The sequence below is a fragment of the Prosopis cineraria genome, unplaced genomic scaffold, assembly GCF_029017545.1.
Source record: "Prosopis cineraria cultivar Desert tree isolate PC_DT_omini unplaced genomic scaffold, ASM2901754v1 PC5, whole genome shotgun sequence".
In the NCBI taxonomy this organism is placed as follows: Eukaryota; Viridiplantae; Streptophyta; class Magnoliopsida; order Fabales; family Fabaceae; genus Prosopis; species Prosopis cineraria.
The window spans coordinates 39,669,288-39,694,377 of NW_026555336.1; the positions used below are offsets into that span (position 1 = coordinate 39,669,288).

The window sequence follows — 25,090 nt, forward strand, 5'->3', positions numbered from 1 at the left end:
TAAATATGAAAAAGATAGTGTTAGTTTGGAAGTAAATAATTACTTTATTAGAGGGTGAGATTCAATTACAAATGTCTTACATTTTTTAACGGAGAGAGTAATTATCAAAATAATATAATTTAAGATTTATTAGGGTGAGGGGTAAATTAGTTAATAAAATTTGTTTTCATATAAATTTTAATTTAAATATATAATTTTAGAATTTTTTTCAAAATATTATTAAGAAGTAAATAGATTGAACTAAATTATATATTTTTAAAATAAAATTTTTTTATATAATTAAGATAAAATAGAAGGGTAATTAGAGTACATTAAATTAAAATAAATTAAATTTTAATTTGCATGAATTATATATGTCCTATGACTCCATGCTAATACTTGATAAAAAGATCAGGGGAATTTACTTTAAAATATAAATGCAATGATTCGAATGGGCAGCCAAAAGCCCAGCGCCACCATTATCTGACTCTCCAGAAACACAGGGAAGGCCACCTTAGAAGGTGAAGCCTTTTCTGCGGCTTTAATAATCATATATTGCCTTTGCTTCGTTATCTTTCTCGCAGCGTCCTCTCGATCAGCTGACATGTTCGCCTTAACGATCCCAACAACGTCTAAACTGAAACCTTTGCGTTTCGTGTTATTCCCACCAAACACCAACATAGAAATCTTCCCAACTGGAAGCAGAATATACCGGAGAAGCAGAGTGTCAGCTTATTCTAAATTAGCCCATCGCAGTTGCCGTCTTTGCTCGAAATCGAACAGTAGACCTATAGTGGCCACGAGGGTCAGTAATGGCGATGATGGCGCATTTGATGCTACCTCGCAACAGTCTTCCTCTCCTCCTCCTGTACGTTATCAAGTAGTATTTTTCTGTTTTGGGTTCTTGTTTCAATCGTTGACCATTTTGATGGCGTTTATGGAATGTATATGTTTCAGTAGTCGTAACATGCTAGGGAAACTAGAGCTTTATTTGTATTATTATCTGTAAAAATGCCATGATTCATGAGTGCATTACTGGCTTTTCTTTCCTTTTGGTAATAAGGGGTAAGGTGTTACTTACTGTCTTATGCAGATTTTAGCATAAATTTCTGAGTTGTTTGTGGGGCCAAAGGTCCCCCCTATCGGCATACAGTAAAAGCAGAAGTGATGAGGCTCTTAAATCTGGAAATTGTGTTGTTTATCGTTGGGATGGGTTCATTCAATTATGTTTGAGATGCAGCTATTTGTGCATTAAGTTGTGACAATTCCCGTTATAATTAGTTTTGATGGATACCAAGACAAGTTTTTTTTTTAATTTTTTTTTTCCACCGGACTCTCCATGTTGATGTTGCCTTATATCATACTCAGTAACTCACGAGGCAAACTGCCGGATACTTTTGTTCATCTTTAATTAGTTGTTATGGGAATTCTTCATTTTTACTTCTATTCTCTATGTAGAAAAAGGCTGTCTTTGCCCTATGAAGCTCAAATGCTATCTAATAACTGCAAAAGAATAAGTTTTGATTACTAGAATCTATAACAATGAGGCAGCATTCCCAAAGGTTGATTTCATTGGGAATAAGTTCCATGAATAACAACCAGAGGGTGTAAGATAAGCTAATTTTCATCCTATTGTATGTCACTCGAATTCTATGAGTAACAACCAGAGGGTGTAAGATAAGCTACTTTTCATCCTATTGTATGCCACTCCTTTCAGTTCATAAATACATATGTAGTGCATGCACTGAGTTAGAGCATGGGATGCTATGTGATTTGTATATCTTAGTGCTCTATAATGTATTTGGTGTTTATATTCTTTTGGGCTTTGGTTTTTGCTGAGGTTGTTTTTGAATTACAGCACAGTCCATTTCATACAGCTATGTGTGTGTGTGTGTCTAACTTTGTTTTCAGGACTTTGAAGAAGAGAAGAGTGCCTCTTCTGGCCTCGGTGATGGTTATGTGGCCTTGTTTGTTCGAATGTTGGGCTTAGATCATGATCCTCTTGATAGAGAACAGGCTATAATTGCTCTCTGGAAATATTCACTGGGTGGAAAGCAGTGTATTGATACTTTAATGCGATTCCCTGGTTGTATTAATCTTACTGTGCGCCTCCTCAGATCAAATTCTAGTTTAGCATGCGAAGGAGCTGCAGGCCTTTTGCGATCTCTATCTTCAGTCAATCTATACAGGAATTCAGTGGCAGAGAGTGGAGCAATAGAAGAGATAAATAGACTGCTGAGGCAGTCTTCCTTGGCTCCTGAGGTATAGGAATAGGTATATTGCCACTTGCATTTATCCATATTTCTTGCTGTAGAATATTGAGGAATATGTGGATGTCATTTTCGTAGGTGAAGGAGCAGAGTATGAGTACATTGTGGAATTTATCTGTGGATGAGAAGCTCCGCATTAAACTTGCAAAGAGTGATATCCTGCCATTGACTAGTAAGTACCTTGAAGACGAGGATGTAAAAGTGAAGGAAGCTGCAGGAGGCATATTGGCAAATTTAGCTTTGAGCCATGTTAACCACCGCATTTTGGTTGAAGCGGGTGTTATACCAAAATTGGTGAGACTTTCTTTGAGTTTACATAGTAATTAAAAGATGGTTATATCCATAATAAAATATTTGCATGACATGTTGATTTTACATGCTTACTGATAGGAGGCATGTAAATCCAGTCAACATAAATTCACTGAAATCCCATAAGAATATTGGGGGAGAGATGGTGAATGAAAGAATGGTAAGAAGAATGTGATATTTTCAACAGGACTTTGATTAAATTCCAGATCAATTTTTCATGCAGGCAAAGTTCTTAACTTCTGATCCTGAAGGATCCAAAGTCATTAAAAAGGAAGCAAAAAATGCATTGCTGGAATTTGTTAAGGATGGATATTATAAAATTCTTGTCGTTGAGGAAGGTCTGGTTCCTGTGCCATTGATTGGTGCTGAGGCGTACAAGTCATTCTCCCCTGGTGTGCATTCATGGCCCAAATTACCAGATGGTACAGAGATTGAACGGGCTTCTGTAAAACCTTCCAGGTATGGTGCATCAGAATTACTTCTTGGACTTAATATTGATGATAAAAGTGCTAACATAGAGGAAGAAAAAGTGAATGCGATTGTGGGACGGACACAACAACAATTCCTCGCTCGTATTGGGGCTATAGAATGGGAAGGAAAAAGAACATCTGATTCTGAAAGCTCTGATAGGCAACAACTTACACTTTTGCCTTGGATGGATGGTGTTGCTCGCTTGGTACTTATTCTAGAACTAGAGGATAAGACTGCCATAAAAAGGGCTGCAGAGTCAATAGCTGATGTATCTATAAATGAACATATGCGCATTGCATTCAAGGAGGCTGGAGCTGTTAAGCATTTAGTTCGGCTTTTGAATTGTGATGATGATGCTGTCAGAGTGGCTGTAACTCAAGCTTTGGAGAGGTTGTCTGCCAGGTAGCTGAAATCCATCAAAATTTAGTTCCTATTTTAAAATTTCAGTAGCAAAGTTGTATTTTTGTTATTAAGGACCATTGTCATCACTTACCCAAAACACTGATCTGTCATTGCTTCGTTGTTTTAGAAAATTGTGTGATATGATGTGGTTTTCTCATTGAAAAAAATGTTAAAAAATCATATTATGGTGTAATTATAAATAAACATTTGATGAGGACCTGTCACCTAGAGGGTGAAAGAAGAGCCTTATCAGTTATGAAGGATGGCTTAATTTAGTGATTTTCTTTTGAAAGTAGGACTGGTTGCATCATGACTCATAAGTCAATCTTTTGGAAAGAAAAATGAAGTGAAAGGATTGACTTCAATTGAAACTGAAAGTATTCAAAATCTAAAATATCATTTATGAATGGTTAATTGGTTGTCATTTAATTTTACGTGGGTTGTGTGATTTAAGGATCACTTTTGTGTAATCTTACTAGGTTAGTCAGAGAATAGTTCTTCTTCATGCTGCATGCGTAGAAGTCAATAGTTCATTTTTAGTTGTTTCTTGCTGGTTGAATCCAGGAACGTAGGGTCTCAGTTGAAGCATCCAACTCAACTTGTCGACTATAATTTCTCCTTAATATTGAATGCAAAAACCTACTTCTAATAATGATTTTCACCAGCATGGGTGCACTAGACGATGCCAATTTTGATGCACATGTAAATATGCAGATCAATTTATTATTTATATGGACACCAATTTACTGTTTATGATATACTCAATTGTTTATGTCACTTACCTTTCATTTATTAACACCAAATTTTCAAATTAATTAACATACTTGACTGGTGGTACATATTCCTTGTTGAATTCGAATAATTCTAAGCTTTGTTTTTGCAGCAATGTAGTTTGCCAGAAAATTGAATCTGAGGGAGTGTTAGGTCCTTTAATTAATATTCTAAAATGCTCAGAGATTTCCAAAACTATTGCAGAAAAGGTACTGCTATTTCCTTTGAGGATTTTTTTTTATATGTTTCATAACTTAATTTTACCAGGTTTCTGATGATGCTGTGTTGTTTTTCTACAGTCTTTGAATACAATCGCTCGCATACTAGACCCCAGTAAAGAGATGAAATTGAAGGTTCTTATCTCTGATCTTGCAGCTAAGGTGGAGAGCCTTTGTGATTTTTTTTCCCTTAATGACTATCAAGCACAGTTGTTCTTTTCAGTTTCATGATGGACCAGTTAATGGATCCGAGAAGGCCTTAAGTGGAGTTAGAAATAATGCTATTTCAGCTAGCTTCAGTACCACTGATTATCCGATATCAAACACCACTACCAGGTTAACTTCCCCCTACTTTCCTCCTTAAATATATTTGTTGTTACCTTTTAATTTTGGGAATTCCTACTGTTGTTATGTTAGTTTCTATCCAGTTACAATCTGTCGTGATGATTGATCTTCTTATCATATGTTGTACAAAAATAAACCAGAGAGATTAATCTGCATTGTTGTGTATACTTTGGTCATTTGTACATGATTGATGTGAGACCAGTAGGGAGAAAGGCTAATTTCTCTTGTGGGTTGGGTGATGCACCTTATTTTTCTCGAGGCCTTGGCCTAAGAGAGGACTTGGATTTCTTGATGTTCCAGCATAACAAGATCCAAGATTGATTCTTTTGACTTATTAATACAATGAGTAAACTACACTAGCTTCCCATGAAGTTCGGCTAAATTACACTTGATACTTGCCCCACGGAGAAACAAACTGATAGCTACAAGCTATCTGTTTACACTTCAGTCCATTGCACATATCACTTATAAGAGTAACCAGTTACAAAGTTAGTTTTCGTAACTGGAGTGGTACTGCTAATTCCATGTAACAATAACTCTTGTTTTAAGACATCATAGCCAGCTCCCCTCTTATGTATTTTTGATTATCCAAGTTCAATTTCAGTACTTTTTACCAAAGATAAATTTACTTGATTTGTTGTTGTCTTCAGAATAAAATCATGGTTTTATCACCTCAAGGAGGTCAGCGTAATTTATTCCAATATGATGTGATTATTACTCTCTCCATTTCAAATTATAAGACACTGTTAAAGAAAATCTCACATATCAATAAATCTCATTAAATATACTTAACAATCTTATCTTTCTAAAACAAAAATATAAACTTTCAAAAATATTCATCTTTTAATATATTGAAAAGAGAGGGGATGAAAATTAATTATAGAGAGAGAAAAGTTAATATTGAAATTAGTGCATTTAATGAAACCTTAATCTACTCAAGGTGTCTTATATTTTGAAACGGAAAAACTCTTTTAAAAGTGCTCTATAATTTGGGATGGAGGGAGTATTATTTTTGGCCGTTACTGATATAATTGATTAAAGAATTGATGGTAAGTGCAGTGCACGGAGATACTTAAAATTCACTTGCATTTGATAATTATTTCAGGAATGATGTATTGGATTCTGCTTTTGTAGCCCGCCTTGTTGAGATTCTGAAGTCCTCTTCTCCCAGTTTACAAGGAAAAGCTGCATCAGTTCTCGAGTTTGTTGCATTGACTGACCCAACTATGGTCTCTATTATGTCTGTAGATATTGAATCTGCTCTCAATGCTGTCTTTCTGCAAAAAATTTTGAGAATTTCAGGTCTTAAATTTCTTCTCTGTAAGGATTCATTAATCATTGTAGAAAATTATATATCTGTTATTAGTGCTTTGTCTCTACACATAATATAGTTAACAAATTGTCTGTAACCATTGCTACCAATGCCTCAGCGGTTGCACAGAACTATCAAATTGAGATGTTTTCCAAAACGCTGACAAATCAAATGAATGTTACAGTAATACATATTGCTTGAAGGAAATTGCTTTGTACCTGCATGGTTAACATTTTCATGTGAAAGCTTTGTAATCTTGTCTACCTGCCTTCCTTGCTTGGTTCTTAGTTTAACTATGAATCGGCAATAATTATATCTCTTTCGGGAACTCATTTGTGTCTAGAGATTTGACTTCCACAAGATTTGTAATGCCGCAGATGGAGAACCTGATGTAGAAGATCAGGTTTCAGAAGCATACCCGGTCGAAGTTGAAGAAGCTGGGCTAGCAATATCTGCAGCATCCCGGTTGATGGCGAGACTGCTCGATTGTCAGCATTTTCAAGACAAAGTAAATTCCTCCCATTTCATCGGCTTACTTCGAAAAATCCTCAAATCTTGTATTCCTCTCCACAGCAAAGACTGGGTGGCTGCCTGCCTAGTTAAACTCAGCTCACTCTCCAGTGACATCCCAAGTCTTGATCCTATCAATGTGGAAGTCACACTGTATCAGACAATCCCAAGACTCGTAGAACAGATAAAAACTTCGTTCTCTCTGGAAGCACAGGAAGCTGCTGCTGTAGAACTGAACAGAATAATATCTGAAGAGGTGGTACATTCTGCTAGAGCTGTTGTGTCTGAGGGGGCAATATGTCCACTGGTGAAGCTGATAGAAGAAGGAAGTGAAAGGGCGGTTGAAGCAGGATTGGCTATATTGTATAATCTGAGCATGGGCCGTGAGAATCATTCATTGATTGTTGCTGCTGGAGCAGTCCCGGTGTTGAGAAGGATTGTGCTGTCACAAAGGCCACAATGGGAAAGGGCCCTTCATTTGCTGAGGAATTTGTCAACATGATGATGGGTTTCAAGCTTAGAAAGTCTTCAAATGATCCTCTTCTTGTGTTGGATCATTATTTTGAATGTTGTAAAATAAAACCTTGGTCCCCTGTTATATGATTTTATTAAATTTTTGAATATATCATTGGTAATGGTGTGCATATATAAGCTCAGTTATAAAAGAGATATAGTAAGGTTTTGCGAGTTGACGTTATAAAATTAAGACTCGGTATTTGTTTATGTATTTTAATAACAATAATTTTACCAAGTTATTTTTTATAATGAATTGTTATAATTATTAATTATTATAATTTAATATATATGTTAACTGGCTTGTACATATAAAATTTATTTGTTCAGAAAATGGTAATCCAACAAAAAAATTTGCTTTTTTTTTCATAATTACCAAAAATTACTTTGACAGATACTATTTATAAATTATTTTTATTAATTTTATTAATATCAATACAATAAAAATATAAGGAATAAAAATTAATAAAATTTGAAATATAATTTTAGAGTAAAATGTAAATAGTAAATAGATTTTATGATTTTATTTTTCTATCCCTTTCTCTTATATTTTTAAGGGTAAATTAAGAAGTTTATTTAAAATAAAAATATCATTGTCAATTTAATAATTTATAAACCAAATCACTGACCTGTGAAGTGGATGAGAGGGAGTACATCTTTGAAGATATTTTGTAGGCCTATATCTTATCTGTGTTGAACGTTTTATATGGAGCGTTGCTACATGATAACGGAAAGAACAGAGAATTTCATTGTTGAAGACGACCAGCCATGTTTCGCTTATCGAGCTTTTCCTCCGTAACCAAAACTGTTGCTCAAGCCAACCTTCCCGAAAGCGATTCTTCTGCTCCGACCGTTCGAAGCAATGATCCCAAATCTCCACCTGTCTCCACAAAAACCGTCGCTTTACCCAGAAAGAAGCGTAACCGTTCTCCTCCTCGGCCTACTGTAGTCCAAATCGAACGTATTGTGGGAGCCGGCAGCTTCCGTGACGGCCAACCAGCGTTCGTCCTTCTTCCCTTCACTTCTGGGCAGAGCAGGACTGTTTGTTTTCAGAATACTAGAGCATGATGTTTTTTGATGGGGTTTTAGTCATTATGTTATAAATGCACATACACGTGCGTCTGTAATTCTGGGATTTTGATTTTAGGGGTCTTTGGTTTTTCAACAGTGATCCGGACGTGAGGAAGTCTGTATTTGACTTGTTCTTGGGCAAGAAATTTGAAGGGCCGGTAGAGAAGAAGCTGCGGGAGACTGGAGAGTGGCTCATTAACAATACCGAGCAAGATTTTCGTTCTTCTGGTAACAATCTCTTCTGAGGCTGTGATTTCTGTTTTAGTTTAGGTGATAACTTCGAGATTTTATGTTGTGTCCCCTGGAAAGCGAGAAAAGTTGCAAGAAAAAGTTTCAAACGTTTTCTTCTAGGACTAAACTCTGGGATTCGTTGAACTCATGAGGTAGTTAAGTTGGAGTTTGGATTGAAATGCTTGAGCTGAGGCAGAAATATGCAGTAAACAAACAGTTACAGTTTGTTTAGATCAGTAAACGTGGTAAATGTTGCGATTTTCTGGAAAAGAAGGACTCTGAATTTCATTATACATGCCAAGAAGAAAAATCACAACTTGTGCTTGGTGAATTGCTGAGAATGACTTATGTTTATTTGTAGAACTGTTGGGTCAATGAGCAGATTCAAATCTTCAACAAGTAGATAAAAGTGTTTATAACTGTCCTAGCTTCTTCTTTGTCCCATGCATGAATGCCAGTGAGTATGTAGGTAGGCCAAGCGGGCAGATCAATATAGTAGTAGATCTGTACTCTGTAGGGAAGATTCGAAATCCAAATATAATATTGGAACTATATCTTGTTTGCGTTTAGATTGAATGTAGTTCTTGGGAAGTGCATTGCTTATGTATGATTATTTGTGGCTTGGTTTTGTAAAATTGTTGCAGGAAAAAGGATTCTGTTTTTTGTGTTGCAGTGGATACTGCCTATTTGGGCTATGTCACTCCTAATAGCTTCTGGGGTGATCAAGTTACCATTCAACTCTCCTTTTCTTGACGACCTGATTATGTGATCATAGTCCTCTCGCCATGGCTTCTTGAATTGTATATCAAGGTTTATGTTAGAACATTTTGGACGAGAATGTATATCTATGCAAATTTGATATGCTTGATGAACAGTGAATTTCCGAAAATGCCCCCACTTTTGCCCTTTTTTAAATCAGGTCTGACTTTTCTTTTTTTTAAAAAAATTTGGTATCATCGGTGGTGCTGCACTGTACCTTCCGACTTTTCATTTTTTTTTAATGAATCTAACTTTTTCTTCTTTTTTTTTTTTTAGAAAAAAACTTGGTACCATCGGACCGACTTTTTTTTTTTAATCTTTTATGAATCTAACGTATTTTTTTTTATTTTTTTCATATGGGTACGATGCATACGAAAACTTAAGATACATAGAAATAAGAAAAATATTTTATTTATTTTTATCTTATTTTATAATACATCTCTTCTATTTTTTAAAACTTATATGAATGTTTTTTAGTATGAATAGTTATAAAATAAAAGCCTTCATTTTATTTTTAAGATTTTATTTTTATCCATCTAACCATTAGTTGATCATTAAATCACATATGTTGGAGTAAAATATCCTTATTTAAATATAAATGTTGTCCAAAAATTATTTAAATTACCAAAAAATAATTTTTTTATTTAAATGCATTTATTTTGTAAATTTTTAAAAAGTTAAATATATAAATTGACCAAAAAAGATATTCAAAGGCATAATATATGGACTTAATAAAGAGAAAGATAAAATAAAATAATTTTTAATAATTTAGGATAGTTAAAACAGTTTAAATAAACTCAAAAGTTAAAGGTATTAAAAGCCATTATTGACTATAAATTTTTTAATCTATTCAGATATTTAAAACTCAATATAAATTGAAGCTTTAAAGTTAATAGAGAGAATGTAATATTTTAATAAACTTAATTTTTAAAAAATTGAAGAAGTGTAATTTAAAAAAGTGGTGTACAAGACCTATCATTAAAAATATGAGCGGAGTTTACATTTATAAATTTTAAAAATTTAAATAAGGTATATAAAATAATAAAATTTTTATATGTTGGGAGATCATATAGGATTTTGTATTAAAAATTAATGGTGAATATAAGATTTTTAGTAAAACAATAAGTGTTAGATATATATAGAACTTTTTATATACTCCCTTCATTCAAAAATTTAAGATACTTTTTGAAGGGTTGAATATTTAAAATATTTTTTAAGTTTTTTAAATTGTAATCATTACTTTTTTAAAAAAAAGTGTCCATATTAAATAAATTATTTTATATTTATTTTAGGATAAAATACCTTATTAAATAGGGGAAAATATGAAAAAAATAAATTTTGTTTAATTGAGGATAAAATTTAATTAAAAATATTTTATATTTTTAAATGAAAAGAGGATCTATATCTATGTAAAAAAAAAATTTCAATATTAATATTTATTTTTATTTTTAAAAATTAAAATATTCTCGTGCATCACACGGGCATAAATCTAGTTGTATATTAAGGATCATGATGCATGGTTTAGTTCCCTGCAAATCTTTTCAGCTTTACTAAAATAAGTAGATAGATGGTTCTACTTAACCACACAATGGTTTAATCATACTGATGAGGTGAGCAAGTCTTAAAGAGGCGATCGATGAAGGTAATGTTTTGGTCGATGTGTTATGTGATGTTTGGGTAAAAGATTATTGAGGATATTACTCAACTTGTTTGGGCAATTACAAAATATACGGTGTATTGGATTTTAATGATATACTTAATATGTAATTTTCCCCCCATGAGAAGCAGCAATATGTGTGTTAAGGTTGGAGCAGTCTGTTTATTTCGAATTATTGCACTGTGAAAAAAGATCTGATCGCATGAAATTATTAGGGGGATTGAATTTTTGTAAATAAAAATATTGCTTAGCCCAAACAGTAATGTTGAATTATTGTACAGCATATGTTATCTACATTATTTCTACAAGTCATTTGAATTACTGTCCCTTTTTGCTGCATTGTTATAACAATACTACAGTAGAATGTGTACTTGGGATTTTAATCCCCCATTCTCTTTGCTGTTATTTTATCTAATTTGAGATTTTTTTTTTTGGGGGAAAAAGTTTTGCTTGAACTTCCGAAAACAAATGCTTATGGCTTCCAAATATTTTAATACGATAATGATCAAAGAAAAAGGAAGAATGACAATTGAGATTCAAAGGATCATTTTATTCTAATAAAGTCTCAATAAATTTCAAAATGTAAAGTCAGTCCAATAAGTCCTTGGCAGGTATGAGAAAAGACTCAAATATCCTTAATAATTATAATAGAAAATTTCGAGTAAAAAATTTACAGCTTATTCCTCCAAGTCTGCAACTTCATTTACCTTAATTTGCAACTTTATTTTCTAATTTTATTTATAAATAAAATATTTTAACATTAAATTTTGGAATTGTTTACAATTTGTTTTCTTGTATTTGCAATTCCATTTAATTAGATTTACAATTCCCTATCTCAATTTTATTTATAAACAAATATCCCGACTCCATTTCTAAAAATCTATTATAACAATTTAATCATAAAGTAAGATGTTCTCATTCTTTAGATGCGTATGATTGTATGGGAATATTTGTTTAAGAATCTCACTCAAGAAAGGTGCTTAGGTATGGTGTCTGATTACATTTCAAATAAGATTGCTCTTAATGTAAAGATACTTCAAGAATATCTTTTTGTGATAAGTTGTTCTTGTTTTTGGATAATTTCTAATTACAATTAGGTATTGAATTACTTCAATCACGTACTTACAAATTTATATATTTCTAACAAAATCAACAATAAAAGCAGGAAAATGTATTTATATTCTAATATCAAACAAACACAATTTAAATAATTTATCAACGCACAGTTTTTGAAAAAAATAGCTTTTAACCATAGATTATTCTTTGATAAATAGAAAGAATCTGGATCTTATTTATAATATTGTTGGAAAAATTAATCTACAAATTCTTATAATTTTACTCAATTTTAAATCAAATATCTGTAATTTATTTTATATTAATCAAGCTCTTATATTTTTGCCTATTATATATGTTAATATCTGAAGGTTAAAATTAATAATGAATTATTAAATTTTACAGAACAAAAATATTCTTAAATTTTAAAGAAAATTTAGTTTAATACTTTTAGCCAAAATGTTTTAATACACTATTTGTATTTTTATTAATTTTTTATGACAATTGTATATGTATAAAAACTGTTTAGAAAACAAACAAATTATATAAACTTTGAATTGTAAAAATTATGTAAATAATTCTGAAGTTATATAATTATTTAATAAAAATATTAATTTTTTTGAAGGAAAAATTTAAAGATTTTAACTTTTGAGGATTAAAAAATTTAATTGATCAAATTATAAAGATTCAATTAAAAATTCAATTAAAATAAAATAAATTATAAGAATATAATTTAAAATTAAATAAAATTGTAAGAATTAATAAATATATTTTTAATATTTTCTCCTAGAAGAGATAATCTCATACGTATGGTTCTCCACTTGATTAAACAGTTAATTGTGTTTTGAATGCTTAGTCAGGCCAACCTTTCTCTTATTAATGAACTATTTTATTGACTTTTATAGGAGTTAACGATTATAATACGTTACATGCGCGGAAAGGTAAATCCTAGGCATCATCATTAGTGACATCATAATAACAAATGGCCTAAGTATTATTTTGTAATTTAATTTGATATCTCCAACATTATACTGTATTTGTTTTTAAAATTTTTTGATCAATTAAAAATAAGCATGGCATAAGAGAAAAATGTCCCTGAAATATATAAATAATAATAAGATTTTATAAAATATGATAATTTTTCTAAAATCCCTTGAAATCCTTTTAACATTAATGTCTTTTATAAAATAACTATCATGCCCCTAATTCAAAATAAAAAAGATTGAATAAGTGGTTAAAAAATTTGTAGAGCATTTGACATCTTATTTTAATCGTTGTCAGAAGTTATCATCTCTTTAATTAAAATAGTCAATGATATTTATAATACCTGAACATTATTAATTAAAAAACCTGTAGAGAAAACTTATCATTATTTATTTTGTTTTAATCATTAAGAGGAGAAAAATATTTATTATTTAAATTAAAATAATCACTGATATTTATAACATTTAAATTTTAATGATTAAAAAATTTGTAGAGTGAGACTTACCGTTTGCCATCCCTGTTCTGTTATTAATTGTTAGAAGAAAAACAATAATTATTTAAATTAAAATAGTTACTGATGTTTACAACATTTAAAATTTAGTTATTAAAAAATTTGCATAGAGAAAATTATAATCACTTGTCCCATTTTAGTCATTGCCTAAGAAAAAGTAGTTGTCATTTAAATTAAAATAGTCATTAATATTTATAACATTTGGACTCTAATTAAAAAATTTGTAAAGTATAACTTGTCATTTATTATTCTACGTTATTCATCGTTAGAAAAATAATAGTCATTGTTTAAATTAAAATAGTCACTTATATTTTAAATTGAGGTCATTATGGTCATTCTGTAATATCCCAATTTAAATTTTAATAGTTAATTTGGGTTAATAAAAATTTTAAAAAATATTTAGAGGTAAGTAAATTAGTAGAAAATGATTATTAAATCTAACTTAGGATATAATTTTAAATTAATTTTTTTAAAAAAATTAAATTAAATAATTAATTAAAAAAATATATTATTAAATTATTATTATTATTATTATTATTATAATAAAAAAAGAGAAAGGTATGAATAAAAAAAAGGGGGGAAGAAGAAGTGAATTTTCGGTGCTCTCCTGGTGCAATGATTATGTTTATATAATAATAATAAAAAAAAAGAAAGAAGAGAGAGTAAAGAAGAAATAATAAAAAAAATATGGGATCCATTAAATTTTTTATAAAAACTCACCTGTTTTCTTCATTTCTTCATTCTTTCCTTCGTACGTGAGCTGAGGCAAAGAGAGCGTTTGTGAGCCAAGTTCGCCGGTGCTGGGTTTTAAGGTAAGAGTTTTTAATAGGATATTTATGGTGTGATTTTAAACTTTTCAAGACTAAGTAAGTATTCTAAAAAATTTTCTTAGTCATCCTTCCTCTTTGGTTTCTGATTTTGTGGTGGTAGAAAATTTAGGATCTGGAAGAGGATGAATTTATGTTGAATAAATATGATTTATGAGATTGTTAGTAGTATAATAAATATTCTAGAGTATAAATTTGTTGATGATCTTTGAATTTGTGGCTTATAGATCAAATTCTAAACTAGATCTGAAAATATATGTTAATTTATTAATGTTTAGATGATTATTTGGGATGAGAAATGAATTATTATGGTTATAGGATTATGATTCTAAGTTAGAGACTCAATTTTTAATTTTTGAGTATTTCAGGTGCGAATTTATGAAATAAAAAGAAAATTTTGATAATAGAAATTAGTTTAGAAGTTAATTTTTAGATTATTAATATTTATTGATAAGTAAAAGAGGAGTTAAAAATTTTACTAGTATTAACTCTAGATTTGTATTAAGATTTAAAATTAGGAATTATATTATATTTTTAATTCTATTATTAGAATTATTTTATTAGTTTCAAAAATTGAAACTAATATTTATAAATAATATGTTATTTGTACATTATATTATTGGTGAAGATTGTGGTGGGAGATAAATTGTAAGGAATAATTTATTGAAAAAGCTACGAGGTAACCATGCTTTTAATTTGTGATTAGTGTTACTTCATGTTAATTGGGTGATTATTGAAAAAATTATGAATTTTGTAATATTGTATAATTGTGCAATATTATTATGAATTTGTTTGATTATTGTGGGAGGTGTTGGGAGGCTTGCTATTGTTGTTGTATTTATGTGCCACGTGGTACGCTCCTATTGGAGCTCAATAGGTGGCTTGTAAGGGCTCGGGCTAATCTACTTTTGGCCAGGTAATTTAGCACCGAGTGAGGATTACGGCTCGAGGTTAATTGAGGGATATAAGGATGGTTGTTTGTCTGTATTGTAATATTTCTTATATTTGTTGGAATTATATTATTTTTAATTCTCACTTAATAAGGACACACTTAACTGTTTGTACACACTATCATAAATTGGTATTGGTTACTGAGATTTTTGAGTCTCATTATGTGGTTAACAATTTTCAGAAGAAGAGTTACGAGTGACACGTGGAAGAGTCCCAAAGGTTTAGTGTCATAGATCCACTGTCTCTTTTGGGTATTTGATTTATGATTTATAATGTGTTAGATTGCCAATATTAGGGCTTTTTATTTATTGACAATTATATGAATATATAAATATAATTATGCCTTTCAAACTATTTATATTTTTGGTACAATTTGGATGATTGTAATTTTAATATTTAGTTTACTTTAAATTTGTTAAAATGGCATGATTATGAGATCAAATAACTGGCTTGTTTTGAAAATTGACTAAATAATTTAGTTTACTTGTTGGGAGTATAAGGATGGACAAAGGTGATTTAACCTAACGGCATGTGAGAGGTAAAAATTTATCTGAAATGTTATATTGTGCAAGTTTAAGCCAATTATAAAATATTTTTTATATTGAATTTATTGATATAAAATGTGTTGGGTGGCTGTAACACAACTATAATTGAGTTAAATTATTAAAAAAAAATTTGGTGTGTTACACATTCTATAAGTGATATTAATATAAAAAAGGTCCTCAAAGACTTGAGAAAAATGCATATTTTGGAGTGATTTTTTTTGTTATTTTTTATATGATATAAGTTAAAAATTTAATAGGTTATTTTTTGGCCCCCAATTTAATAGGTTAAAATAAATTACTCACTAGCAATTACTCTCTCAGTTGTTATCTATAAAAAAAAAAACTGTATCACACAATTTAAAAAAATTAATTAATCATAATAATTATGTCTAAAAATAAATTTTTTAACTAAAATGCTCTATGTTAATCAAAATAAACATGCATTAATTACTTTTCATTCATATAAATTATGAAGAGTGATTTAAAAAATGTATAATAAATATTTATTAAAATAAGTAATTTTATTTATATAAAAAAATAAGTAAAAAATAATAAGTTTTTTTTTTTACAAATAAAAATAGAGGGAATAGTAGATTAAAATAATGATCAGAGAAATATCCATATGAGAAACCCTTCATGAAATAACAATGATGACAATATCAACATAAAGGAAAGGAAGAGAAATTGTTAATTAAAAGGTCAAGGGTTGATGATGACACACAGCGAAGGAGGGGCCGCCAAAACCCAAGGTGGGAAATTCTTTCCCTGTGTGTGAAGAAAATCACGCCAACAATTTGTATATTAAAAAAAAAAATCACGCAAAAAACTAAATTGAAACGATGCCATGCCATTCTAATTCCATGGTTTCTCCGTGATCAGATTTTTCTCTTCTATCTCCTGCCCTGAATTGCAACAGAATCCCTTTCATACACACAGAAATTCAAGGGTTGGGTGCCACTTGTACCGTGACTCAGAGGGGGTAGAGATAGAGTGAGAGAGATCAGCACTCAGAGTTTAGATATGGGTACGCTTCAGACTTGGAGAAAAGCTTATGGTGCCATCAAAGATACAACCAAAGTTGGTCTTGCCCATGTCAACAGCGATTACGCGGTATTGAGATAATTTTTCATATTCTAAATATAGTTTGTTCCGATGGACCGATACCTCAAAGTTTTTGTCGATTCGATTGCTTGTTTTCTTCCAAATTTCCTATGAGGGCATGGTTCAATTGGTTCCTATTTATAGGATTTGGAGGTTGCCATAGTCAAAGCCACGAACCACGTTGAATGCCCTCCCAAGGAGAGACACCTTAGAAGTAAGTCATTTATATTTGTCGATCCAAGTTGTTCTTCTAGGTTTTAGTTTTTATGTTTATTGAATGAGAAAATTGCATCTTTATTTGTGCATTATGTAGAAATTCTATTTGCCACGTCTGCTATTCGACCCCGAGCTGATGTTGCTTACTGCATTCATGCACTTGCCCGTCGATTGGCCAAGACACGAAATTGGACGGTATTGACATTTGTTTCTTGGATTCAATTGATGTCATGAATTTATAGGACCAGAACTTGCAATTATGATTTAATTTGATCACGGAATTACTTGTTTATTAAACGTAAGAATTTCTGTTTTGTGCCTACCTGATCTTATCTTCGAAGTCGATGAGATCCACTTAACTTCTCTGCCAATGCCTATTTACGTCACATGCTATATGTTGCTTTGAAGTCTGGTTTCACTTTTACTCCCAAGTTCAAACACATCTAAACTGAATTTTTAGAATGTTCTCTAAACCCATGTTATATTGTAGCTAGTTTCATACTTATGAATCGCCTGAGACATTTATAACTGCTTTGCTTATGAACACAGTACAAGGAAACACGATTTTTGTGGGGGAAGGGGATGTTTCAGCTTGCTTTTGTTAGTTTGTTACTATATATTTATAATTTACTATTAGCTATTAATTGAATTTTCACTATAATGGTCCCTTCAAAAGGAATTATGGAATTTACATGGGGTCTGTGCAATGTCTTGCAGGGATTATTTGATGTTATTACTTGTAATGGCTAGCTGATGACTTAGCAGTTAGATAGGCTAATCTTTTCCTTCATCTTCTCTTGTTAACAGGTGGCACTAAAAACACTGGTAGTCATCCATAGGCTATTAAGAGAGGGCGATCCTACTTTCAAGGAAGAATTTCTGAATTTCTCACAAAGAGGGCGCATTCTCCAACTTTCTAATTTTAAGGATGACTCTAGCCCAATTGGTAAAATTGATTGCCTTATCCTGCTTATTAATTTCATTTTCTTCAAAATGTCTTTTTTGGTTCTAGTTACTGGCTTTTATTAGGTGTTTGTAGACTTCTGATGCTAGTTCAAATTCAAAATTGTGTTATATAATTTTCCGGACTCTGATTTTATTTTCTTGCAGCTTGGGATTGCTCTGCCTGGGTACGCACTTATGCATTGTTTTTGGAAGAGAGGCTTGAATGTTTTCGGATTTTGAAGTATGATATTGAAGCTGAACGTCTTCCCAAGCCTGCCCAAGGGCAGGAGAAGGTAGTGAACTTCATGAAACAACAACCATGCATCTTTGCAATAATGAGTCAACCTTGAGATTATAACATCTCCAATGTTATCTGATGAGAGTTGAAGGGCATTTATATGAGAATGAAATATGAAACTTCACTTTCCTGATATTTTATATTGAGTGTGTTTTTGAAGAGGTTTCATGTGCAGTCAATTTTTTTTAGCAGGGTTACAGCAGGACAAGGGATCTAGATAGTGAAGAACTATTAGAGCAGTTGCCTGCTTTGCAGCAGCTTCTCTATCGACTTATTGGCTGCAAGGTAATGTTGCTAGATACGTGTATACTGTTATTTCTTTTTCTTCTGGCTTTGCCACTTTACCTTACGTTTTGATTTAATTATTGTTAACTTTATGCTATTTTATGTAGTATTATCTTTTTCAAATAACACAAACTGATGTATGCCACAACTTTACAGCCAGAAGGAGCAGCTGTTAGCAATTATGTGATACAATATGCTCTAGCTCTGGTATGTCTTGATCTTCTATTTTGATTCTCTCTTTGTATAAAGCTATTCATTAAGAATTCAAGTAGATTCTTGAGACTTTTTGGGTTGTTATGATAGATTTCTAACTATGTTGTGTCTTCAGCAGTTACTGATGTCTCTACTCTGAATGTTGGACTGGGAATATTTACATTGGGTTCTTTTCATTGTTGGAATTAAGTTTCAATCATGTGTTTAAGTATGTTGTTTAGGATTGAGACAGCAGTTATGCTGATAATTTGTATATGTGTTTAAAGGGTGAGGGTCCCTTGTTGGTAGTTTTAAATTTGATGCTCTCTTAAAGATTTTGTTGCAATTTTTTTATCATGCTTGTGGTTTGTGAGATGTTTATAACTTTTCATTTTTGTTACATCTTTAGTTATTGTTGAAGGTATATAAGTTAATAGTTATTATTTCCTTTTACATTGCTTGTATCTGCTATTGATATGGGTTTTATGTGCATCTCAGGTACTGAAAGAGAGCTTTAAGATTTATTGTGCTGTTAATGATGGAATCATCAATCTTGTTGATAAGGTAAACTGTGTTGAGGTTATGTATAAAATAATTCTCAAAGTTTTAGTATTATATGCAATTATGCATTCATTTTATTGGATTGTAATTATCTCTTTGTTACCTTGTAGTTTTTCGAGATGCCGAGACATGAAGCTGTCAAAGCCCTTGATATCTATAAACGTGCTGGCCAGCAGGTGGCTATTACTATAACTATTATGATGATGATGATGTTATCCAACATGTTGCACGCTATAGTTTTGCACAACAAAGTGCAATGCTTATGCAATTTAATTTTCGAAGACATTGTATTGAATAGTTTGAGTTGGTACAGGCAGCAAATTTATCTGATTTCTATGAAGTATGCAGAGGTTTGGAACTTGCTAGGAATTTTCAGTTTCCTGTCCTAAGAGAGGTATGTGATTTTGTTGCAGTGACTTCATTCTTTGATTTCACAAGTTCCAATTTATTTCTCATTTTGTTCCAATCATTGCATTGGCCTTTTCAGCCTCCTCAATCTTTTCTGACAACCATGGATGAGTACATAAGAGAGGCTCCACGAGTGGTGACAGTGCCTACTGAGCCATTGGTTAGTACATTACATATTATGTTTAGAGAGCATAATTGTCGCATTTTCCTCATTATGTAGTGTTTGAATATTATGGCTTTTGTTAACATTGACCAGATACCATTAATTTATATTTCTCACTGCAATATTGCCTTTAGAATTAAGCTCTGCAAAACTCATTCTTGTTCTTTATCTACAGCTTCAGTTGACATACAGACCGGAGGAAGAAGTTCTAACAACTGAAGACAGTAAAGTATCTGTTGAAGAGGAGGAGCCATCAGTTCCTGCGGATGATGTTGTCTCCAATTCTGATATTGTTCCTCCTCCGCCACTTCCATCTCAGAATAATTTTGACACTGGAGACTTACTGGTAAGTCTCTTGTTTTAACATTCCAGGTCATTCCTCTAGTGTATTTACCTTGTCCTATCCTGTTTGCAGGGTTTGAATGACACTCTACCTGATGCATCATCAATAGAGGAAAGAAATGCTCTTGCCCTAGCCATAGTACCCACTGAAAATGGTTATATTTTTATTGGCTTTTATGGTTTTTCTGCAAATTCTGCTATGTGGGATGGTTTGGTGGAATTTTGGTCGCCTAACTAATGTGACTATTTTGTTCATATTAGGCGCAACATCAGGTTTTGAATCTAATACCACCCAAGCGAACGATTTTGATCCAACTGGATGGGAGCTTGCTTTGGTTTCCACTCCGAGTAGCAATATTTCTTCAGTCAATGAAAGGCAGTTGGTGAGTCCTCCGATGTCCTTTCTAGGCTTTTAATATAAATCAACTGAAATTGGTGCAATATTAAACTGAATATTTCACTATGGAATGAGTTTGTGCGGGATAAAATCTATGGCTGGAAAAAAACGAAATTGCATATTCTTTTTGCTATGATGTTAGGCTCTATCTAGTAGGTTTGTTTTAAGCTTGCAGCCTTGACTTATTTCCAATGTAGAGTAGTTTTAAGAAGCGAATTTGGTGGGGTTGCCTCCCGTTCCTGCATGGGTGGCATGTACATTAAGTATTACTTTTTCTTATCATTATTATAGCACTAGCAAGTAATTCTTGTTAATGATTGATTTCCTTTCAAAAAATTGATTTGATTGATGCTAAAATGGAGATCATGTGTACTGTTTAGTGATGAGAGCATCATATCCTTCCCTTGGCTGTTTCAACAATGTGTTTTTCATTGAATGTCAGGCTGGTGGAATGGACTCGCTCACTCTTAACAGCTTATATGACGAAGCAGCATACAGATCGCAGCAGCCAGTGTATGGAGCACCGGCTCCAAATCCATTTGAGGTGCAAGATCCATTTGCTTTCTCAAGCAGCATCCCTCCTCCTCCTGCTGTCCAAATGGCAGCGATGGCTCAGCAGCAAGCAAATCCATTTGGTCCATACCAGCCTTATCAGCCTCAGCCACAGCCGCAGCAGCAGCAGCATCTGTTGACGAGCCCTGCAAATCCTTTTGGGGATGCAGGATATGGGGCGTTTCCTGTGAATCCTGTTTCTCACTCACAAAATAACAACAATCCATTTGGTAACCCGGGCTTGCTATGAGAACACTTTTTTTGGTGGAATGCAATGTATTTAGTCAATGAAGCTGGTTCGACGCATTCAGAAGCGAGTAAAATTGGTTTACTTGTTGCTAGATAGATGGTTTTTTAGGAAAGACGTGCTTCTCTTGTAAAATGGAGACAACACTGAGAAGGTCGCGGCCATTAAATGCACTGACTGCTGGGAATTTTTACTTCCTATGTGTTTTTAACATTCTTAAATTCATGCATGCTCAATTCATATTCTGGAAAAATTCTTTGATAGACATGGTGCAGAGAAAGATAAAGGAAAATAATTGAAGATCTTGAACCATTTCTTTTCTGAGTCTATCTTAGGCGTGTGGACGTGTTTACAAGTTAATTCATTGTTGACTAGGCTCGTTTATTTTTTGTGGACAGTGAAAGTTTTTGGTAGACCTGATCTACTGGAAGCTTGTACCAGCCATCAACGAAAGAGCGTTTCTATGTGTATATCTGCTGAGTTTAGTTTTGACAAGCTTGTATACATTTTATGATTTTTTTTATTTAAATAAAAAACTAGGTGGACTTACAAATTTTGTTGAGACCGAATCAACATGATTGCTTGTGTCATGTGAGTAAAACTGGCAGGAAATACGATAACTGCTGTAATGGAAAGCCTGATAGCTGACATTTAAATTAACCCAAGGGAAGTGTGAGGGAGCAGCCTGAGGAATGACAAGCGTCATGTGGAAGCAATGTGAGTGTTGTGCAATTCAGATGAGATTGTTAGTACCGTGTGTGATGGATAGCAAATATGGATGATGTTTGCGTGCCATGTCGTCTGAAAAAGAAGGACTAGTATTTTGAAGGAGTGCATGCGGCAGTGGCGGAGTTGAAAAGGGAAGGAAGGATTGTCTCAAGTTGAATGATGAAGCAGTGCAGGCCTTGAGGGCATGCCTGTCTATTCACTAATTAGTTGAGTTTTTTTTTTTTTTTGGGTTTTTTGGGGCCAAAACTAGTAGAGGAGTTGACATTTGACAACACTGCTTTCGTGACAATCGCTGCCTCCAGTGTCCTCATCGGTTGGCGCACAGAGAGAGAGAGAGCTACAAGGGGGACAGTAAGGAGAAAGCAGAGTGAAGAAAAAGCACTGTCAATGTTAATCACTCTATGCCATCAAGAGATTGCTAGACTCTAGTTATTAAATAAATATTCAAACATATTGAATATGAATTGAGAGAATTTCATGTAAGGACTATTGTAGGACACCGCAAGATATGAGCACCTAATTGAAATTACCCAAATGTTTAAACAGAAAGAATAAGCTCTCACGAACTTCACACGACCTATACAAAGACATCATCAGAAGCGATTTGTGGAAGTGGAAGGCACTTGCTTGAGGCATTTGCTTGACGACTTTCCATTATCAGAGGTTTCTTCCAGTTGCTCGCTTTGTCGCCTTGGATTCTGACTGCCTCTGAATTTTTCACTTCTGAAGGGTATTGTATCTTTGAAATAGTTGTGCCTACCATTTCGGGCAACAGTGGATCCTTAGAAAGATTGACCACTTGTGGTGGCGATTCTTCTTCTTTTTCCTCTTCTTTGTAACCAAAACAGGAGGTAGTTTTGTCTTCGTCCTATCTTGCTATGTTAGATTGGGTTTTTTGTGATGTAATTTTTACTTTGAAACATTTGACATTAGAATTGCAAAATAGATGGCCGGGTGAGGGTTCTAGACATTCATGATATTAAGTTGTGCTGTCTAGAACAATTGTATGTTGTGTTGTAAAATCCTTAATGTTATGTTGTAAATATGATAATTGTAGTTGTAAATTTGTAGCTTGGTTTAGTGTTGATAAGGTAGTTGAATTGAACATTGTCCTTAGATTTTTTGATTGAGGAAGCAGCTCTTGTGTACAAGTACACAACCAAAATATTTTTTTTCTTTTGTAATGGGTTGCTATCTTATGAATGTATTTGATGTGCAAGTTTATGAAGGTACGTAATGGTATATTGATACAAGTACTAGCATGAATTTTTTGTAAAGTCTGTAAATGTTACTTGTTAATAATGTTACATGACTTGTTTATTGCTTTATGTTACTTGTTAAAACTATTACATGACATTGCAAAATAGATGGCTGGATGAAGATTATTGACATTTATGGTATTAAGTTGTGCTGTCCAAAACAACTGAATGACTTGATCGATCATACTAGGTAGTTATTGACATTTATGGTATTAAGTTATGTTGTCCAAAACAAATGAATGACTTGATCAATCATACTAGATAGATAGTCTCATATAGATAACCTTTCAGACACAATTCCTTAATGCCAATCTCACGCTTGACACGCAAAGCAATAAACAACAGTTTATCTTCACAAAGAAAAAGAAGGAGAAAATAAGTGAGAGCTTGCTTGACCATAGGGAAAGTTTTGTTAGTAACCTAAATGATAAGGAGCACAATGAAGCTTACTTATAGTTAGACCATCACAGCACACTTTTAACTTGAATCCTTTCCTAGTTTCAATGAAAGAGACCTAACGGAACACTGTCTATATCTCAATTTAGCACTCATTTGCTTTTTTATCTTATAAGTAAGCAAGCTACCTTGTCAATCAGGCGAACACGCTCTCCCCATAGGTAAAGAAGATAAGACAAAAGGGTTTTGAGTCGTAAAATGATTATGTTATGTTGTAAATATGATAGTTGTAATTGTAAATTTGTGACTTGGTTCAATGCTAATAAGATAATCAAACTAAACATTTTTCTCAGTTTTCTGATTGGTTGGGGAAGTAGAGAATTTGTGCTTTGGAAGCATGCATCATTTTGATGTTCTCCTTTTCGTAATTACAAATGGAATGTAAATTAATAGCAAATGTTCCTTGTGCTAAAATGCATTTATGCTCTTTTTATGTTTAAATTACCTATTTGACAAGTGATGTCAGACACTTATAAAGTAATGTTATTTGTTTAACAAATAATATTATGTAATCTTTCATGTTCTTATTATAAAACACTTTCAACCTTTTCACCTATATTAAAAAAATTATTTTTTTCTTAATATCACAAAAAAGTGAGATGTATTCTCATTTGTGCCCTTGGCTTTAAATAATAATACAACAAGGTTAAATAACATCATGCTAATAAAAAAAGAGGTAAAATTGAAAAAAATAGTTTAATTATTATAAGGTATCATATATTTTGGATCAAAAATATTTTCTAGGAGGCTTCTTATAAATAGGATTAGAGGGGGTATTTTATAATTTAAGATAATAATTTGACAAGTAATGGATTTATTACAAGTTAGATGTTGAACAAGTAATGATGGAGAATCAACAAGTAACATTATGCATTTAACAAGTCATATAATTAATTGAACAAGTAACTCACCACATTGATTTTACAAGTAATGTAGTTGAGAAATTAAAAAATTAACGAGTTATGTTAAGAAATTAACAAATTTTATTAAGGAATTAACAAGCAGTGTAGTTGAGTTTTCGAGTTAAATAATTAACAAGTGAAGTTAAAAAATTATCAAGAATTAAGGAATTAATAGCTATTGATTTTTTGAGTTCAAGAATAAACAAGTAAAGTTAAAAAAAAATTATCAAGTCTTTGTTAAGAATTAACAAATAATGTAATTGAGTTTATGAGTTAAGTAGAGTTAAAAAGTTAACAAGTCTTGTTAAGAAATTAATAAGTAACGTAGTTCAATGTATACAGGTTCAG

The 25,090-nt window shown here is 32.1% G+C and overlaps 3 protein-coding genes across 6 annotated transcripts; all 3 read left to right on the forward strand.

Moving 5' to 3' along the window:
- The first annotated feature begins 439 nt into the window (after nucleotides 1-439).
- LOC129311654 (uncharacterized) lies at nucleotides 440-7,222 on the forward strand. Of its 2 annotated transcripts, none has more exons than XM_054954042.1 (9): nucleotides 440-847; nucleotides 1,891-2,241; nucleotides 2,328-2,543; nucleotides 2,782-3,431; nucleotides 4,315-4,411; nucleotides 4,502-4,555; nucleotides 4,644-4,756; nucleotides 5,871-6,085; nucleotides 6,455-7,222. In XM_054954042.1, exons 1-9 carry the CDS (start codon nucleotides 584-586, stop codon nucleotides 7,087-7,089), a joined length of 2,595 nt encoding a protein of 864 aa, XP_054810017.1. In that variant the 5' UTR covers nucleotides 440-583; the 3' UTR covers nucleotides 7,090-7,222. The 2 variants fall into 2 exon arrangements, with proteins under 2 accessions (XP_054810017.1, XP_054810018.1); XM_054954043.1 differs by having other exon boundaries at nucleotides 5,871-6,067.
- Nucleotides 7,223-7,793: 571 nt separating this feature from the next.
- LOC129311997 (probable NAD(P)H dehydrogenase subunit CRR3, chloroplastic) lies at nucleotides 7,794-9,291 on the forward strand. Its single transcript, XM_054954534.1, has 3 exons — nucleotides 7,794-8,101; nucleotides 8,269-8,399; nucleotides 9,047-9,291. The coding sequence occupies exons 1-3, from the start codon at nucleotides 7,869-7,871 to the stop codon at nucleotides 9,169-9,171; spliced, it is 489 nt and encodes a 162-aa protein (XP_054810509.1). The 5' UTR covers nucleotides 7,794-7,868; the 3' UTR covers nucleotides 9,172-9,291.
- A 7,096-nt stretch (nucleotides 9,292-16,387) lies between these two features.
- On the forward strand, nucleotides 16,388-21,708 carry LOC129311920 (putative clathrin assembly protein At2g01600). Of its 3 annotated transcripts, XM_054954424.1 has the most exons (16): nucleotides 16,388-16,438; nucleotides 16,569-16,799; nucleotides 16,935-17,004; nucleotides 17,104-17,201; nucleotides 17,814-17,952; nucleotides 18,117-18,244; nucleotides 18,439-18,534; nucleotides 18,691-18,741; nucleotides 19,225-19,290; nucleotides 19,398-19,463; nucleotides 19,601-19,681; nucleotides 19,775-19,855; nucleotides 20,034-20,204; nucleotides 20,274-20,355; nucleotides 20,462-20,583; nucleotides 21,040-21,708. In XM_054954424.1, the coding sequence occupies exons 2-16, from the start codon at nucleotides 16,710-16,712 to the stop codon at nucleotides 21,397-21,399; spliced, it is 1,701 nt and encodes a 566-aa protein (XP_054810399.1). In that variant the 5' UTR covers nucleotides 16,388-16,438; nucleotides 16,569-16,709; the 3' UTR covers nucleotides 21,400-21,708. The 3 variants fall into 3 exon arrangements, with proteins under 3 accessions (XP_054810399.1, XP_054810398.1, XP_054810400.1); XM_054954423.1 differs by lacking the exon at nucleotides 16,388-16,438 and having other exon boundaries at nucleotides 16,466-16,799; XM_054954425.1 differs by lacking the exon at nucleotides 16,388-16,438 and having other exon boundaries at nucleotides 16,468-16,799; nucleotides 18,442-18,534.
- Nucleotides 21,709-25,090: the final 3,382 nt, after the last annotated feature.

Coding starts and splice junctions, on each gene's coding strand:
- LOC129311920 (XM_054954424.1), top strand. CDS start 16,710: ATGGGTACGCTTCAGACTTGGAGAAAAGCTTATGGTGCCATCAAAGAT. Junction 19,464..19,600: donor ATAAACGTGCTGGCCAGCAG/GTGGCTATTACT, acceptor GAGTTGGTACAG/GCAGCAAATTTATCTGATTT. Junction 19,682..19,774: donor AGTTTCCTGTCCTAAGAGAG/GTATGTGATTTT, acceptor TGGCCTTTTCAG/CCTCCTCAATCTTTTCTGAC.
- LOC129311997 (XM_054954534.1), top strand. CDS start 7,869: ATGTTTCGCTTATCGAGCTTTTCCTCCGTAACCAAAACTGTTGCTCAA. Junction 8,102..8,268: donor TTCCGTGACGGCCAACCAGC/GTTCGTCCTTCT, acceptor GTTTTTCAACAG/TGATCCGGACGTGAGGAAGT. Junction 8,400..9,046: donor GCAAGATTTTCGTTCTTCTG/GTAACAATCTCT, acceptor AAATTGTTGCAG/GAAAAAGGATTCTGTTTTTT.
- LOC129311654 (XM_054954042.1), top strand. CDS start 584: ATGTTCGCCTTAACGATCCCAACAACGTCTAAACTGAAACCTTTGCGT. Junction 2,544..2,781: donor CGGGTGTTATACCAAAATTG/GTGAGACTTTCT, acceptor TTTTTCATGCAG/GCAAAGTTCTTAACTTCTGA. Junction 4,412..4,501: donor CCAAAACTATTGCAGAAAAG/GTACTGCTATTT, acceptor GTTTTTCTACAG/TCTTTGAATACAATCGCTCG.